Source organism: Neomonachus schauinslandi, chromosome 4 (genome assembly GCF_002201575.2).
Source record: "Neomonachus schauinslandi chromosome 4, ASM220157v2, whole genome shotgun sequence".
Taxonomy (NCBI): Eukaryota; Metazoa; Chordata; class Mammalia; order Carnivora; family Phocidae; genus Neomonachus; species Neomonachus schauinslandi.
In genome coordinates this window covers 53,869,764-53,887,244 of record NC_058406.1, presented here as the reverse complement: position 1 = coordinate 53,887,244, position 17,481 = coordinate 53,869,764, and the positions used below count along the sequence as shown (strand labels likewise).

The 17,481-nt window shown below is 36.1% G+C and overlaps 1 protein-coding gene across 1 annotated transcript in view; it reads right to left on the bottom strand.

The window, feature by feature from the left end:
* Positions 1-5,725: 5,725 nt before the first annotated feature.
* The window catches only part of MIER1 (MIER1 transcriptional regulator), a 65,633-nt gene continuing 53,877 nt past the window's right edge, over positions 5,726-17,481 (bottom strand). Inside the window, 4 exon segments of the mRNA XM_044914534.1 lie at positions 5,726-8,377; positions 10,788-10,927; positions 15,317-15,348; positions 15,350-15,445. Of these exon segments, the coding sequence (XP_044770469.1) occupies positions 8,049-8,377; positions 10,788-10,927; positions 15,317-15,348; positions 15,350-15,445 (597 nt within the window). The 3' untranslated portion in view covers positions 5,726-8,048.

Below are 17,481 nucleotides of genomic sequence, written 5' to 3'. Positions count from 1 at the left end.
GCAGAAATATGGCCTCATCTTCATTTTAGAAAGATCATGCCAGCTGCAGTATTGGGACTGTAGGTCAGGAGTGGACAAATTCACATCTTATAGGGAGGGGCCAGGCAGGTAAAAAGTGTAAATCTGAATGAATGTAATCAATACATACAGTAGTTAGTGGTAGGGCTTGTGGTACTTACCTGCTTAAAGGCATTGAAATTAGAACAAAAAAAAGTTGCCAGGCAGATCCGGCCTGCTGGCTGTTGGTGTGCCTAAATCGAGGAACTGCTGTACATCAGATTTGCACTCTAACAGGATCACTGAGGATGCTGTGCAGATTATGGTCAGGTGGGGGGCAAAGAAAGGCAGGACTGTACAAATGAATACATCAGCTACAGAAGATTGCTGTACAGTCCTGGGAAGAAATGATGGGGTCCTAAAGTGTAGCTGTGAAAGCAAAGAATAAACATTGAGTTATTTTAGGAGGTAGAATTAAACAGGTGATAATGAAATCAGTTTCTAATTTTTATTTATAATTAAGGCTGTGGTGAATTTCCTTTTTGCCTAAGTCTGTTATACTCAAGGAGACCATCTGAACTCCAGGAGACCAAAGATGAACAATTTAAAGGTATTTAACTTAGGTTTCCAATGTTTTCCAGAAATGTAGTATTTGAAGTACAGCAAACAGTACTTGCTATGCCACAGTAAAAAAAATTTACTGAGCATTTGCTACCTGCTAGGTAGGCAATTTTTTCTTAGCACCTTACATATTGATACATTTTAATCCCTTAAGCAGTCCTTTAAAGTTAAGTTTTATTATCCTTATTTTAAAGGTGACGAAACAGGCACAGAAACGCTCCATTGTTGGACAGTGGTGATTGTGAAAAAGTTATTTGCTTTACAGAATGTAGATCTGCCTTCCCTGTATGGCCTACCTTTTGTTCTGAGTCTGTAGAGCCTTCTAGAACAAGCAGTACAGTGTAGTATTTGAGTATGGAAGAAATGTCAACTTACTTGTTCTTTTAAATTAAATCAGGTAAGTCCCCATCTTACCACCCAGCAGGAAATTCAATCCTGATCCTTCTCTAAGGTTAAACCCAGATTTAAGGGAATTGTAATGGTGCCTAGAAAACAGAAGAGAGATCTTCTTCAGTACTTGATAGTCACTGCTTAAGTCCTCAGTTGACAATCTCCACGGTATCCTTTGAAGGCAGGTGGCACTGCAGATTCCAAACTTCGACACGGTGATGGTTGCTACTACTGGAAGGTTTCAATGCCTGGAGTCCAGCATGTCTTATACCCCTTGCAACCATTCCTCAAGGTCTTGCTAGGCAAAGAACCACATTCCAACTATTCTTCAGAGCCTACCAACCAGCTTTTTTCCAATGGGACTTTCTCCTTTCCAGAATTCAGACTTGAGGGAAAAAAGGGTAGAACAGGTTGTTTGCAAATAACATCTGCTTTCTGCCCTGCAACACCCATCTTCCCCCCGAACACAAAGATCTAACTTGGGAAGCTAGGTGAACAAATGCAGATCTTTGGGAAGTGTGAGTCTTTCAACTTCCCAAGACAGCCCAATTTCCCCATTCATAAACACCTGTAATGTGAGAATTGGTTTATAATGTTTTTTTTTTTTTTTTTTTTAATTTATTTGAGAGAGAAAGAGAAACAGCATGAGAGGGGATAGGGTTAGAGGGAGAAGCAGGCTGCTGAGCCGGGAGACCGATGTGGGACTCGATCCCAGGACTCCGTGATCATAACCTGAGCCGAAGGCAGTCGCTTAACCAACTGAGCCACCCAGGCGCCCGGGTATAATGAGTGTTTAGCACAGTGCATGTAACAGTTAATTATTCAATAATGGTATTATCATAATAATACTTGGATTAGGCTTGTTTCAGCTGCCAGATGAACCTTTCTCTGTGACCAACACATGCTCCTTTTGAGGGAATGCCTCTTTCCCAACTGTTCAAGCCAAATGAATCCGAAAAGAGCTGCTGCCTTATGAGAGCTGCTTGCCTAGCTACAATGATGGGTTGGCTAAAGAGTGGCTAGTAATTCACTTCCATGGCCATGGGGACTGATTGGTCAAGGGTCGAGCCCAAGACTCTAGCCATGAATACAGAATTATAAACTATTAAGTACCATGGAGGAAAAGGACAGAGGACTCAGACCTTGTCTAAGCAGCTAAGTTTGAGGTTGGACAAATCGTTTTTCCATTTTGGGTCTTAGGTTTTCCCCTTCCGTAAAATGAGGGGACTGTATGGGAGGCTCTAGAAGGGTCACATCTGGACTTTGGCAGGCTCCTCTCACCAGTTGCTTCATTTACAGGGTACTTGTTGGCGCTTTAGAAGGCCCAGGGTGTGCAGGGTTCTGCTGGAGCTGCGTATGTTATCAAAACACACCTGCCGGTTTATGTTTGGCTTCCTATTTACATGTCTCCTTGCCAGTTACATAGCAAAGTAGAGGAAATTGGATTCAACTGCCAAGTGAGTGCTAGCAAAATTTGAAGGCTACCGTAAGTTTGCGATTCTGAAATCGAAGGGTTTTTTTTCTTGAGTTTATTGCCTAACTCATTTGGCAGCAATATCTGACCTGAAATGTGTGTGAACATAAATACATTTTATGGTGGACCAAAGTGTTTTTAATCCTAGGTTCTAGACGTGGCTATGGATGTTCTTTAAAACAGTACTTCTCTAAAATCTAAAAAATCCTGGCCACTAGAATTTTGGATAAGGGATTATAGACCTGTACTACTACTACTGGATCTTTACCTAGTGCTCTCTAGAGAGATTTCCTTATGTATGATTTTTTTATTCTTACATGTGATTTTCACATCCCAATACAGCCCTGTGATACTGGCCCAGTAAGTTTCATCCTTACTTTACAGATGGGCAGTTCAGGGGTTTATGTTTTTAAGTGCAAATGCCCGTCTACTACACACTGGCGGACAAATGCAGACCCTGACGTAGTAGAGAGGCCACATGGCAACAGTTCATGAAGCTCATAATTCAGGCTGTCTGGAATGAGTCATCCGAATGAATTTCCACCAACCACAACTATATATGCGGAGGAGACTAATGGGATATCCACACTCAGAATGACTGGCACTACTATTAGCTCCTAGCCAGAACAGATCTCTCATGTTCACTCAGCTAAAGCACAACTACTGACAGAGGAGGAGTCAAGTATTAAAAAGTCTCTTTTTGGAGCAAGCTCTTTCACTAAATCTTGATTTTCTTTTTGGTCAGGAGTTTACAGTGGCTCAGATTAGCCTGATGCCACTCTCTGCTTGATCTCTTACAGTTCTAGGAGAAACCACTTGAGGGTCCAGATCTCTGTTCTCTCTAAAAAAAATTTTTTTTTTTTTTTTTTTAAAGATTTTATTTATTTATTTGAGAGAGAGAATGAGATAGAGAGAGAACATGAGAGGGGGAGGGTCAGAGGGAGAAGCAGACTCCCTGCCGAGCAGGGGGCCCGATGTGGGACTCGATCCCGGGACTCCAGGATCATGACCTGAGCCGAAGGCAGTCGCTTAACCAACTGAGCCATCCAGGCGCCCCTCTCTAAAAAAAATTTAAGTGTAGGGGTGCCTGGGTGGTTCAGTCGGTTAAGTGTCCAACTCTTGATTTCAGATCAGGTCATGACCTCAGGTTGTGAGATCAAGCCCCGCATTGGGTGTGGATTCTCTCTCCTCCTCTCCCTCTGGCCTCCCCACCCCCCCCAACCAAAAGAAGTGTATAGTCCTTAAATTAATCCAAAGTTCATCTTCTTTCAGAGAGAAAAGAGCAAAACTATTTATTTTAGAACTACCTGAGCTCTACAAGCAAGTTCTAGCTGGTGTGCAGAAAGACACATTTAGCCCATGCTATCATGTTAACAGAAAGTGAATATTTCATAACCAGGCCAAATTTGCATTAGGCCTCCAAACTTTAGGGAATCAGGATCCCTACCCTTACAATAGCACTCACGGGACGTGAGAAAAAGGATGAGTCCTGAATAATCTGTAGCTGTTATGTTGTAATCAGTCCTGCAGTAAAAGTTAAAAATAAATGGTCTTAGGAGAATTGTACATATATTTCATGTTGCTTAATTTCTAACCAAAATATTAAGCTCAAGGAAAATCTTATTTAGCTAAAATTCTATGACACAAAGCCTAGTAAATGGTTTCCTTCACATCGTGCCTATGGCTTCTTTCCTTCTGCACCCTCTGTGCTAAGCATATACTTCTACCCATAGCCCTTACCTGCTAATGCCTTCTCTTTGATGAAGAGAATGTGCTACAGGTTTCTGAAGCCATAAGCCAAGCACAGTAGCTGGTACAAGCATAGGCCTAAATATTTGCTGGATAATAGGATATATGCAGACTTGTCCTGCTGACATTTCAATGTGAAGAAGCCTTTACCATCAATTTGCACAGAGAATGGAGTTCAGCTCCAGTTTATGTGGCAGTTCTTCAGTGTCCTTCAGAGAATAGGTAGCCTTTAAGATGGTGTTCAAATTTCTTAGAGCAAGCAAAATGACATTTTAAGCATATCATACATCCTAAATAAGCCATAGGAACAGGTATAAAAACAAGCGAAGATAAAAAAAATCATGGTCAGAAAAGGAAAAACTCATGTACTTACAGATGTCAAAAGATGTCGGCTCTATACTAAGGGCACATAATAAATGAGCTTATGGAGAACTGATATTAGAAAATGAGGCTACTCCCTCAGCCCATGACTTGGGGGGATGACCCTACAAGATTTTGCAAAGGATAAACTTGGTTTTTATTAAAGAGTTGATTTTATGATTTAAAAAATTAATCTCTGGAATTACGTAATACAGAAAGAAAAGGTCATTTTTAGAATAAAAGGCTTAAAATTTAGAAATTCTTGTTCTTCCCTATATTTTATGATTTTCCGCCCTGTCAATTTTCATAAATATGAATTATGTATGGGAAACTTTTTATTTGTTTTGGCACTTAGTAGTAATATAGAGCCAATCAGTTACACACCTCTACGGTCATCAGCGTACACCTCCCCTATGGAAATTCACCAACTTCACTTATAAAATGCCCACTCTTAATTTACCATTTAAAGGAAAGTTAAGTATTGTGACAAAGTGTTTTGCAAAATTATTGATATGAACTGTACTACAAAAGACAGGGAAAATTTGTAATTACATAGTTTAGAGAAAGAGAAATGGGTGAATAGAGGTCCAAAGACCAAAGGATCTCCCTGGAGGAAAAAAGACAAAAATACATCACCCAAGATGAGGTCAAAGGGATCAGAAGCCACTCAAACACTACTAGTTCATGTGATATACCTAGGAGAAGAAGGAACAGAGATTATATATATTTGCATTGTGAACAGTATGTATTATACAAACTTAAAATCTGTTAAGTAAAACCTAGTGAATCAATCTAATGAAAATCATTCACACGGTATTACGTAGACAAGTATGTTTAAAAAAATATTTTAATAAGCATATTCAGAATGGCAGACAGGGAATGGGAAAAGGAATTATTTTACAGTGCAAAATTACTATGCATAAATTTAAAAACATCTAATTCATAATTTTAAATGCCTATTTAAATATTCAAATACATTTTAAAGCTCAACACACTTGTGTTGAACTGAGTTGCAGATTCTGAACTCTATTTGAAAACACATTATAAAACAATACCATTTCAGATGAAAATAATAGTGCTTTGCTGAGGGTGGGTATGGGGTGGGGGAAACTAAGTAACTATTAACAAAGCTTCTTTTCCCAATGCAGTTTGTTAAGAGTTCAAGAGTTATGAAATGTACTAAATCTTAAAGCAAATTAAATTCATGATATTACTAAAAATTTTAAAGTAGTGCAGTGACTTATTTATAGTGGCTGCATTATGAAGAACAAAGTGTGTGAAATACCTGTATAAACACAAAATACAATTAAATATTTGTTCACGAAAAGCTGAGCATTATGTATTATAATAGTGGAATGTCTTTCATTAGGCATACTTTAAAAAGATAAGATTAAGAAAAGTAAAATTTCCTAACATGTGTACATGTGCCATATTTGCAGACATGCCTGAGAATGTACTAAAAATGTTCCTGTAGTATTAGTTTCCAAGAACTTCACAAACCTGCAAACAAAATGCATCTTGAAAAAAAGGTGAAAATAGCATCTCTAATATTGCAACAACTTAAAAAGTACAGCATCACTCTTCATTTGAAACACTTCTATAGATCATCTTTGACAAAGAGCTAGGACACTTTGGATTCATGTAATAAAAACTGATTTAGAAAATGGATTGTGACCATATGCTAAAGCTGCCATTCTGGATAAATTAATGTTGTAGGTAAAACAAAACAAAAGCAACAAAAAATTCACGCTTCTTAACACTTCCACCCAAAACTTTGATTTACTCAGATATGTATATAACAGTGAATGTGCATTAAATGAAGTCAAGCGTTGTAAAGTGGCTTTTTAACACTGTTTGGGGAGAAGAGTTGTTCACATTGGTGGAAGGAAGCAGACTGAACATATGTTAGTAGTAATACTTCATGGGGTAAGGCCTAAACCATAACTTCTCAGTGCAAACCTTTACTCAATTGCATAAAACAGTTGAGCCATTAAAAACAAGACCACAGAAGATTTATTTTAAAAAGGCATTAGCTCTTAAACTGATGGCTGAAAATGAATCAGTATAAGCATTTGGGGTATGCCTGTGTGAAAAAACAAGAATAGTTAATAATCTTTTATAAAAGTTTGGATATAGGTTGGTCTATCAGCTGTATAAAACTACATTTTTAACAAGAATTTTGCACTAAAAATAAAATGGCACTCTTGCAAGGCTATGCAAATGGATGGTCCTATTTGTAATCACACAGAGCAATGGTTATACATCTTATTTTCATTTTGGAACATCACTTTTTCCTCATAAAACCAGTATTGTTATCTGCGAACTCCTTGTGTGTGCCAACATCTAAATATTGCTTGACCTTTTCCCCTGTTTAGTTAATGCAAAAATGGCAAATTTTATAATGCATATAAAAATAACCGAACAGGATTCTGGTCAGCATGATATATTGAAGCACTTAAACCAACATTAAACTTCTGTCTTGCTTCAAAAATAATTTTGAAAATTATAGCAAACGCAAAACAAACTATGCAATCTAGGTATCATGCTTAACTTCAAAATTCTCAAACTATTTGTCCTTAAGTAGAAATTTGAAAAAACAAATTTTCACAATCCTTTATGAATACTTTTACCACCTGTATAAGAAACATGACTTAGTTACTACACAAACACTTAAAAATTCATTAGAAAACCCTTAGCAAAATAAAATGAAAGCTGACAGACTCAGAATATCAATTCCTCTCATAAAAGTTTACCAACTGTACAAGTTAAGAAAATTATACAAGCTTTTGTATTAAGAAAGGACAGCTCAGTCAAGACATATGTACTGTAAAAATCTTTCAAAGGCTACAAAGAATCTGGAAAAATACAGAATGTATTTCTTAAGCCCAGATAAGAATATGGAAAGACATCATTGATGTCAACAATTTTACATATACAAACCTGACTTGGTTTATTTTTAAACTTCTATATATAAAAAAATCATGCTAGCATAACTTTCAGGATTCATAAGGGTTTCCTTAATAATGACACTCAATTTGTATGGAGAGAAAAATGTCTCTTATAAAAGATAAAGACATCTCAAGAAACTTAGAAAAACTGGTGTTAAACAGAAATTTGAACGTGGTTTTTTCTTCTCTACCAAAAACTAAGCAAAAAGTACCTGTAGTGAGCTTTTAAGATTAATACATCAAATGAGAAGGTACAGATAGTTCTGTAGTTCATTCAAATTTACTAAACTATTTGTTTTATCCTTAACAGGGTCTTTACACTTTTAAAGTAAAAAGTCTACAAAGGGCAGAATTATGAAATCTTATTTACTAAAGTTAGGACTCAATTCAAATTTTCAAAATTTTAACCAACTGCTTCAAGGAAATCAACTTTTTAAGGTAACCCATCAACCCTGAAAATTTTAGTCACACCAGATTTTACTCCAAAGAAAGTAAAACAAGTCTAAAATTTAGTCATCTGTGTTTTCAAGTTCTTCAAATTTGCCATGTGACACTGCTTCTTGGAAAAATTCAGAAGAACCTGGACTTTCTTTTCCATTGCTGTTTACCCTTCGCCTTTTGGCAGGTCTCTCACTTTTTTCATCAAAATCATTTTCATTTCTTGCAGTCATATGGGCAAGTTTTGGGTCAGTGGTAAGGTTATCGGTTTCATAACCATTAGTATCCATGTCTGCATGAAGTGGTCTCTTATTTCCACCTGTTGGTCCATTAACGTGTAACCCTTCAACTTTGATTTCTTCTTTGCTCAACATTTCACCTGGTCCATTAGATGACACCCCTACATTGGAAGAAACATAAGTGAAACTGCTAGTATTAAAAAGCTAACTTTGTAAACTATTCTAAAACAGCTATTGTAAAACAGCTTTTCATCAAGGATGAGAGGTGTCAAATCTATATGTACATATGATCTGAACTCTGGCTCTATTTACTGAGTAACTATGTCGCCTTGGGCAAAAGTTACTTACATTCTTTGTACCTCAGTTTCATTACATATACAATGAGGGTAATAAGAGACTTACAGGCTCGCTATGAAAATTAAGTAAGTTAATAAATATAAAGAATTAAGAGAATAGATTCTGGCATATATTAGGAGCATGTTGGTGTTATGTAACAACAAATAAGCACTGGGTCCAGTAGTCTAAATAAGCTAAATTAAAGCAAAGACACACACAAATTAGCAAAATGGTAATAACTTTCTAAAACTATATAAAAAAAAATTGACATTCGTTAGAAGCTTGAGTTTTCTACTGCCATATAAAATGACATGACTTTTATTCTTAATGTAAGTAAACCCATGGGTATTGTGCTTTAAGGGTAAAGATCACACATTATATTTATCTAAATAGATTTAAATAATCTGTCACAATGTTAAAAAATTAATGCTTGCACTGTCCAAACATACATTTGAAAGTCATAAAAGCAAACACAAATTCCTCCGTAACAGGTGAGAAAAGAGAATAATTATTTACTACAAGTTACAGTAAAAAAGGCACGTTAGAGTTGACTGCAAAATGAACTAGACATTTTGGATACTTAATGTAAATACAGAATGTGCCACTGGAGATAATTAAATTTTAATTTAATTATTAAATAAGGATAAAGGATGAGCCTCAAATACTACATTTGGGTCAAAGAAAATATTCTATGTCCCCAACTCAAAAGTGCACTCAAATCATAAATGCATATGGGGATTGTGCATCACGATGCAGAAGAAATGATACTGTTATAGTAAGCCCAAAGAGCTATGTGACCACTGTGAGTAGGTAAAAAATAAGATTTCAAGACACTAAGCCCTTACGAAAGAAATAAAATCACACTGGAGAATTCCTTCCTTTCCTTGAAAAACCTGGGAATCTTGATTATGGGAACCTAGGTGAATGGCTTCTGGGATACTGAATAATTTATATGTAATTTATAAACACCTCCTTAGGTTAACTGCATAGTCTCATCAAATGGTTAAAAAAGAAAACAAAAAAAGAGAAACAATTTGGTATCATGAGCACACAGGGAAAGTAGTATCAACTGTATGCGTCCCTGAGCTAGAGTAAGAAGCTAAGAGTCGTAAGGTCAGACTCTTAGCTTCTTACTCTACTTCAGGATAGCATTAACAACATGCCCTCAAACCTGTTTAGAACCAAAAAATGGCTGCTGAGCCCTCTTTTTTGTTCGTCTGGCTTGTTCTTAGGGAGAAGTAGTGAAGGAATAGAGAAGGGTCATCAAATGAACAAAGTATATTCACTCCAGCAGTGCCAGTGTGAGACCAAAGGTCAGAATAAGGGATAATCGGTTTAGTGTTCTTCTAACTTCTGTTGGGGAGCTTAGCTCTCCACTGGCCCTCCCTTAAGACTGTTATATCAGAATGCAGGTGCAGAACTTATCTCTAATTCACGAGTTTCCTCTTTTAGAGGAGTGAAAGGCTTTATTAGTCTCTGCTTGGCAACTGTCTTACTTAGGAAGACCATTTGAATTAAAGCAGAAATCAAAATAATTCTCTGACTAGGTCTTACCAGCACAATGATCTTTGGTCCACTGTATATTTTAAACAAGAACATTACCTGAACCTCAAACATAATGGAATGTCATTTGCTTCTTTCTCACGGAGATAAAAATAGAAATGTTTCTGTACAGTTTTAATGCAGAGCCTGACATGTGCTTTATCTTTTCTCATCCTTCAAGGTTATTATGCTATCAGAGAGAAAACTATTCAAAACCATGCCCTATTATCTACTTCTTTTCACCAAATGCTTAAAGCACTTTCCTGATAAAGTGTTACAGCTTTCAACGTATTTCATAAATACCTGTGTACTTCTGATGTGAAATGGCTAAATGGCTGGTGTTTTGGTCCAAGAGTTAACAAGAAAATTCTATCCAAGCATCCCAACTGATGAAGAAAATCAATGCTACTCAAAAAGAATAAATTCCTTAAAAGAAATGGTCACTATTGATGGTTTATTTTTATTAAACTTAGTTTTTAGTGATGTCAACAGGAATTCTTTCCAATCTGTATTCTGTGTTAGTATGTATGTATGCTGGTTATTATGTATATTCGTTCTGTGGGTATTTATAATTACTATTTTTATAACTTCTGCATTGGAAGTTTAATACAAACCAAAACTGAATTGCCTGGGCTACTAAAAGAAAAGTACCCTTCATCATGAACAAACCAAAGTACTTCTCTAGTTGCTTACCATTCTGATTACTATTGCTGATAGTGCCATCTTCTTTCTCAGACTGGCTGTTACTACTGTTTGAGGCAGTTGGGGGAGGGGATGGTGCTCGACTAGACGCAGCACTTTCACTTTCATCTAGAAGACGATCCATATAATCCCTTAAAATTAAGTGAAATAAAAGTTATTTTCCTACATTAAAAAAAGCTGAAAATTAAAATTGAGGTTAAATTTAGAAGGCTTTATTAAATATGTCCTAATTTTCACTTACATTCATTCCAGTGCCTCATCTACCCCACCAGGATCTGAACATTTAAATGGAAAGCTCCTTTTGGTTACATGTTTGTTGGAAAAATGTATAAGGGCTTTAAACTAGCAAATTTTAGATACCTATAGGAAGTTTTAAAACTTTTAAAACTATAGGCAAGTGCTCAGAGTGGCCCAATTAAAATCAGTGGTTCTGTAAGTGAAGAGAGGGATGGTAACGGTACCAATCAGGAGTACAGAAGAATTTCTGCACAAAGAAAGATTGAAATTTTAAAGCTCCTAAAGACTATGTGATGGCTATAGCAATACCTGGAAGACAAATTATGGCCTACCAATGAATCACTTCCCTGAACTTTCCTGGGTATCTTCTGTATTACCTTTCTGCTAGATCTGAGCTATAAAAGGCTAAGTTCCTGAGCTTATCTGCTGGCTTTGTCTGCCAGCATACCATTAGAGGTGAACTCACTTCTTCCCTAAGTTATTCCTGAACTATATGGCATGGGAGGCTGCTGAATTAAGTAACTTTGGGTTGGGGTTAGAAGAGCTGGGCTAAAACACTTATCTCTGCGGTTTAGTGTCTTTACCTAGAACATCATGTATGTATCTACCACACAGAGTTGCTGCACAAGATATGTGCAGGAAAGTGTTTTTGTAAACTATGAAGTGCTCTTACGTCATTAGAATAAAGGTCAGCAAACTATGGCTTGTGGGCTGGCCACCGGTTTTGTGAGTAGTATTTTGATGGGACATAGCCACATCCACTCATTTACATAGTATCTATGACTGCTTTTGCACAACAGCAGAGCTGGGTGGTTGCAAGAGAACCAAAGGCCCGCAAAGCCGAAAATATTTACTCTAGCTCTTTACGGAGAAAGTCTGCTGATAACCAGTGCTGGACTCATGCCCCAAAGGCAGGAATTTTAGTCTTTTTGTTCACCACTGCACCACCTGTGCCTAAGCTGTGCATGGCACAAAAGAGAAGCTCAAAAAAAAACATAAAAGCCATTACTTTAAAATTCCCTCAGAATAACTGTAATAGAAATATTAAGACAAATCCTGAGAATTTCTGAGCAAGTAAGTAAGAATGTGTGTAAGAAGGAAACAGTGGAAGGGCTTAGGATTTTACTCAAAGTGTGGTAATAGTCTACAACAGACTATTCACTGTAGCTATAATATCAAACTACATGATCACACTGTCCCCTGGGATATGAAGATATAATAAATATAGGGACTTGAAGCTTTCAACAGTCTGAGGTACAAAACACCATGAGCTAATCAATTTACCATTCTAGGCCTTATTTTCCTTGCCTATGAATAGAATTAAATGGTGTTTTAGTTCCCCCTCCAGCTTTATGCCATTTATCATAATTCCAGAACAATTATGTAACAAATTTGAAGCACACGGAAATACAAATGAGTATGAATGCAAAGGAATTTCGGAGGCTAGGACTAATAAGAACAGATGATACATGATGAGGAATTGTTGGAAATAAATTTGGTATGGTAGGGATGGATAATGGAGGATGTGAAAAGCCAAGCGAAGGAAGCTAGAATTGACTAGATACTGCAATGATACTGTAAAAGAATTATCATTTCTTAAGGATTAATGGCATCCACAATGAGTAAGGAAGAAGAGTCAGGTGGGCCATCCAGGAGGTCGGAGTAGCACTCAGATAACCAGAGTTATGATGGGTTAACTTTTACTTTAAAAAAAAAATTATTTGCAAGGCTGTTACAGTAAAGTCTCTAATTTGCATATGGCTACCAGTTCTTCCAGGTAGTGACTAGAGAAAATCGGCAGGAAGATCTTTGCAAAGGTTGTTTATAAAGCATAAAAATGGCAAATGCGCTTCATTCTGGAACAAATGGAAGGTAAAAACGTAACAGAAAAATGAACAAATAACTTTCAGGATAGTGTGCTCTAACTATGGAATTTGACTAAAAAAGGAAGATGAAAAAACTCAAATTTCTGTCTTATAATAATAACTTAATGTTTTGTGCACTGGAAGTGCAACTAAAAACAGAAGGAGGTCCTGAAAGCAAACTGAAAAGAATCTCCATGTTTATAGAAAACCACAATTTCTCCCTGTTTGGGCAATAATTATAGTCTGGTCACAGCTTCTTATAGAAGATGTAGCACAGCTAAAAGGGATAAATAGGAATAAAACATTACAGTTCTGTCAGAAAAAAAAAAAAAAAACAACTTTATGAAACACCTACAGGGGACATAACTGAAGCCTACAAAAACCACCATATTCTCGCCTAGGGGGACAAAAACATATTTGTTCACTTCCTACCATTATACCAGGGGACCACTGTAAAAATCTTAAAGCATGAGAAAAGAGATAATACGGTAACTGCAGCTACTCCACCTACTGAATACTTAACCTTAAGAGGAATCAAGGGTACAGATATAAGGATCTTCAAAAAGTTTCCAGAAGCTATGGAGAGATTATCAGAGAAACTCAAATGTTTGGCAGCACATCCCTACCTAACCTGTTGAGCTTGACAGCACAGAGGACCAACTAAGCCAGCCCACAACACTTCCCTTGGTGATGCTTTCTGAAAGAGAAAACTGGATGGACCATGGGTCTGACCCAGCATGGCAATTCTTATGTTCTTACTGCTGGTGACGACAGATTGCCTGTAGTTCGTGTGTGAACATTATTTCTGAAATGGGTGAAAAAAATGAAAGATGTTACTATTGCTTTTCCCTATAGATCCATTTTTGACACCAATTCTAAGACTCAAAATTTCTTATTAGTAGTTATGTCTGATGTCAAATACCAAAATGCAACAAGATAATCAAGAGTAAACTAGTTAGGGGCATCTGAGTCGCTCAGATGTTACTATTGCTTTTCCCTAAAGAATAGCTTGAAAACTGACTATTTTAAGATATACTCTGAAGACTAGATCACTGTATCTAGTTCTACATCATTATACCTCAATATTACCAATAAATCACCAAGAAAAAAATTAACTATAAACTTATAACATTAAGCAATTAGATAAAATTTGGAATACTATGTATGAAATTCTACTCTAGCCATCATGAGCTTTGAATAATGGGGGATGAGGCACAGAGTCCAATGTCCCATGATTTCCAAGGGCAATCATACCCATTTATTCCCTTTTAGAGAATTTTGCTTTGGATTTTAGAGTGTTTAATCCTCCAGGAAAGTGACCAGCAGAGACACCTGTAAATGAACATGACCAAGAAACAGTCTAGCCTAGGAGTTTGCAAAGCACAATCAAATACGCATATAAGCACTTCTTTCAAAGGCAGTTATTTGGCCAACCGTAAGAACTTTACTGGTACACACTGACCAAATGAAGTTACAACTTAGCATTATTTTTATTCTGTAAAAAGCAGAAAATAATCAAGGATAGAATGGTAAAGTTTAATTCCAGCATCTCAGAGCAACTCAACGAGAGACGAAAAGTTCATTCAATACTCTATGTACTTAAGTAACAAATTACCAGTGGCAGCAGGGACAGTTTTTTTCCAAAGCTAGACTGAATGAGGCTAAGAGATTTAGCATGGTGACTGGTACAGGCATACAAGGCATTTTGCATGAAGACTACATATAATAACAACTCATACTCCCTATTTCACTGGGAGTAAGCTAAAGTTGCAGGACTAATTATTAAATATTTCTGTTAGGGGAAAGGTTTCAGGAAATCTGGGAAAAGGGAAGTCACCATGGACATATTCTTTCCTCTTTAAAAAACTTTGTAACAAAAAAGAAAATGAAATTTGACCTGACTTATTATCTCTCTGTCTTTTCCCTTTTATATCATCTATACCCAAATCTTATTTTGGTTCCTGGGATCAAAAGTAGACGGGACAAAGAAAAATACTAATTTCCATTCCTTTTTAAAGGGCCTCTATTAGGCATACCATATAGCTTTTGAAAAGAGTCTTTTTCCTATTTTCACTGTGCTCACAGTATTATTAGATTAAAACTATGTGCTTATACTGAATGGAACAGAAATTAACAAAAACATGCTTTAACAGCTGTTACGATCCACTTCCTTTCCTGGAAACATACTCTAATATTTGCTTTGAGGTATTTATTGTCTCAAGCAATATGAATTGTAGTTTATGTTTCATAAGACACTGAAAAGTCTAAATGCCCCATGAAAATATGTCTGTAAGTGGATAAATTTAAACTAATGTAAACTTTTTTCCTACTGGAAAATGAAGATACTAAAAATTACAATTTTCTCAAGAAAAAATTCAAGAGCAAAAATATATGACTCAACAGACAAAATAAACTCACGTTACACCAGGATGAAGATTATATTTCTTTTTTTCCAAATCGTGTTTGCTGAGCAAAGAAATCGTAACGTTCAGATTTTTTCCACATATAATAGAATGCTACACATTCACCAACTGACCTTGTTCGAACCTATAAGAAACAAAACACTTGTTTTTAAGAATCAGCTCTTCCTTAAAGGAGTTATTTCATGAAAAATATCTGAAGTCTGAAAATAAATTTGTATGTACCTTAAGTAATATATAATACATTGTATAAAATACAACACTGCAGCAGCTTTGTTAAAAACCACTCTTTCCAAACTCCCATTGAGAGAAATAATACACTGGCAACAAATCTTCAGATATTTAGCGTTACACTTTTTAAAAAACTATCATCTTAATTTACTATAAACACTCCTCTATTGAAAATACCTGGAAGTGGCATTTGAGCTAAAATTAATGTTATAAACAGTTTGCAAATACTTTTACTCACAGGGTACCTAGGGAGTCTACCTTTAAATTCCCATTTAAAAGATTCTCTTAGTAGTCCCACTGGTGATCCAGACTCAGTTATTTTATTTTCTAAAAAGGCTGAGAATATTCCACAGTGAGTTGAAAAGTATTATAATAATGCCAATTCTAATTCATTGTTCACTAAATTACTCCAGTAACTGTGCTCTATTTGTGTGAATGAATGATTCCCCTTCCATAAACGGTCAGCACCAATGGGACTGGCAAATGATGTGGACAACTTGCTCTTTTTGCTACTTAGCTTGGAGAGCTGTGGTAGGGTTGATATATATAATAAAGTACTGGGAGTTTAAAAGAAAAAAAAGCTATCTGCATGAGTGTTGGGATGTAAGACCACATTGCTTTAAACCCATAAACCCATAAATTTCTAATCTTGAAGTAGGTATCCTGTCAGACTGAATGCACCTAAAGTCAATTTGATGATATCCTCATTTCACTACTTGACATACATTTTCTTTCTTCCCTTATGCTTGCACTTTACAAATTTGGCCCATCTTGCTCTAAGACTGAAAGCTATCAAGTTTTTTGTTTTTTTGGTTTTTTTAATAATCTCAAGCTCTATTTTTGCCTCCTTTAGAATCTTATTTCTGTATAGACATAAGCCAAGTCAACTGTACTTTACTGAAAGCAAAAATTGGGAGATATTTTGGGGCATGCAATGTTAACAATTTTATGAAAAATCTTTAATAAAGTAAGCCTAGAACTCATGATTAAGTTCCAAACTTCAATTCCAGGTATAAAAACAGTCTTAATGTTTTCACTGGACCATTCTCCTTCTTAAGGAATAACTGTCCTCTTTTTGTTCACTGTAACTAGTATATTGGTATAGACAGGTCAATTGAGTTCTGTAAGACTGAAATATCACCATCCCAAATATTTTAAGAAATAAAGGTCTTGTTTTCAAAATTAAAGACTTTTTTGGCTAGTTGTTTCAAGTTACCTATTAAGTTCTTACTCCCTAAAAAAAGGGATTCCTTGCTGCTGCTAGCTATCATACTAGCTTATCACTCTAGGAGTCCCCTCCATAGATAATCCAGCATGATTTGGTTAATATAGTGTTTTAATCCAAGCAGGAATGCTAGAAAATGCTCATCCCAAAATGTTGCTCCATTCAACCATGAAACAATTTATTTTTTTGTTTTTTACAATCAGAAACATACATGTCTAGTCATTAGTATAATGCACTCCTTTCACAGAATATTCCCTATGCTGGAGGTAATCAGATGATTTGGATACAACATTAAGGGGTAGGATCCATTTTTGACACCAATTCTAAGACTCAAAATTTCTTATTAGTAGTTATGTCTGATGTCAAATACCAAAATGCAACAAGATAATCAAGAGTATACTAGTTAGGGGCATCTGAGTCGCTCAGTTGATTGAACATCCGACTCTTGATTTCAGCTCATTCATGATCTTGGGGTCGTGGGATCGAGCACCATGTCAAGCTCTGCACTGGGTGTGGAGCCTACCTAAGATTCTCTCTGCTCCCCCACCCCTACTCTCGCTCTCTCAAAATAAATAAATAAACTAGTTAATGCACAACAAAATAAAGAAAAATAAATTCACAGGATTTATAAGCAACTATTTACAGAACATAAAATATTGAAACAAATTAAATGGACACCAATCACATCCAGAAGTATAAAAAGAAGA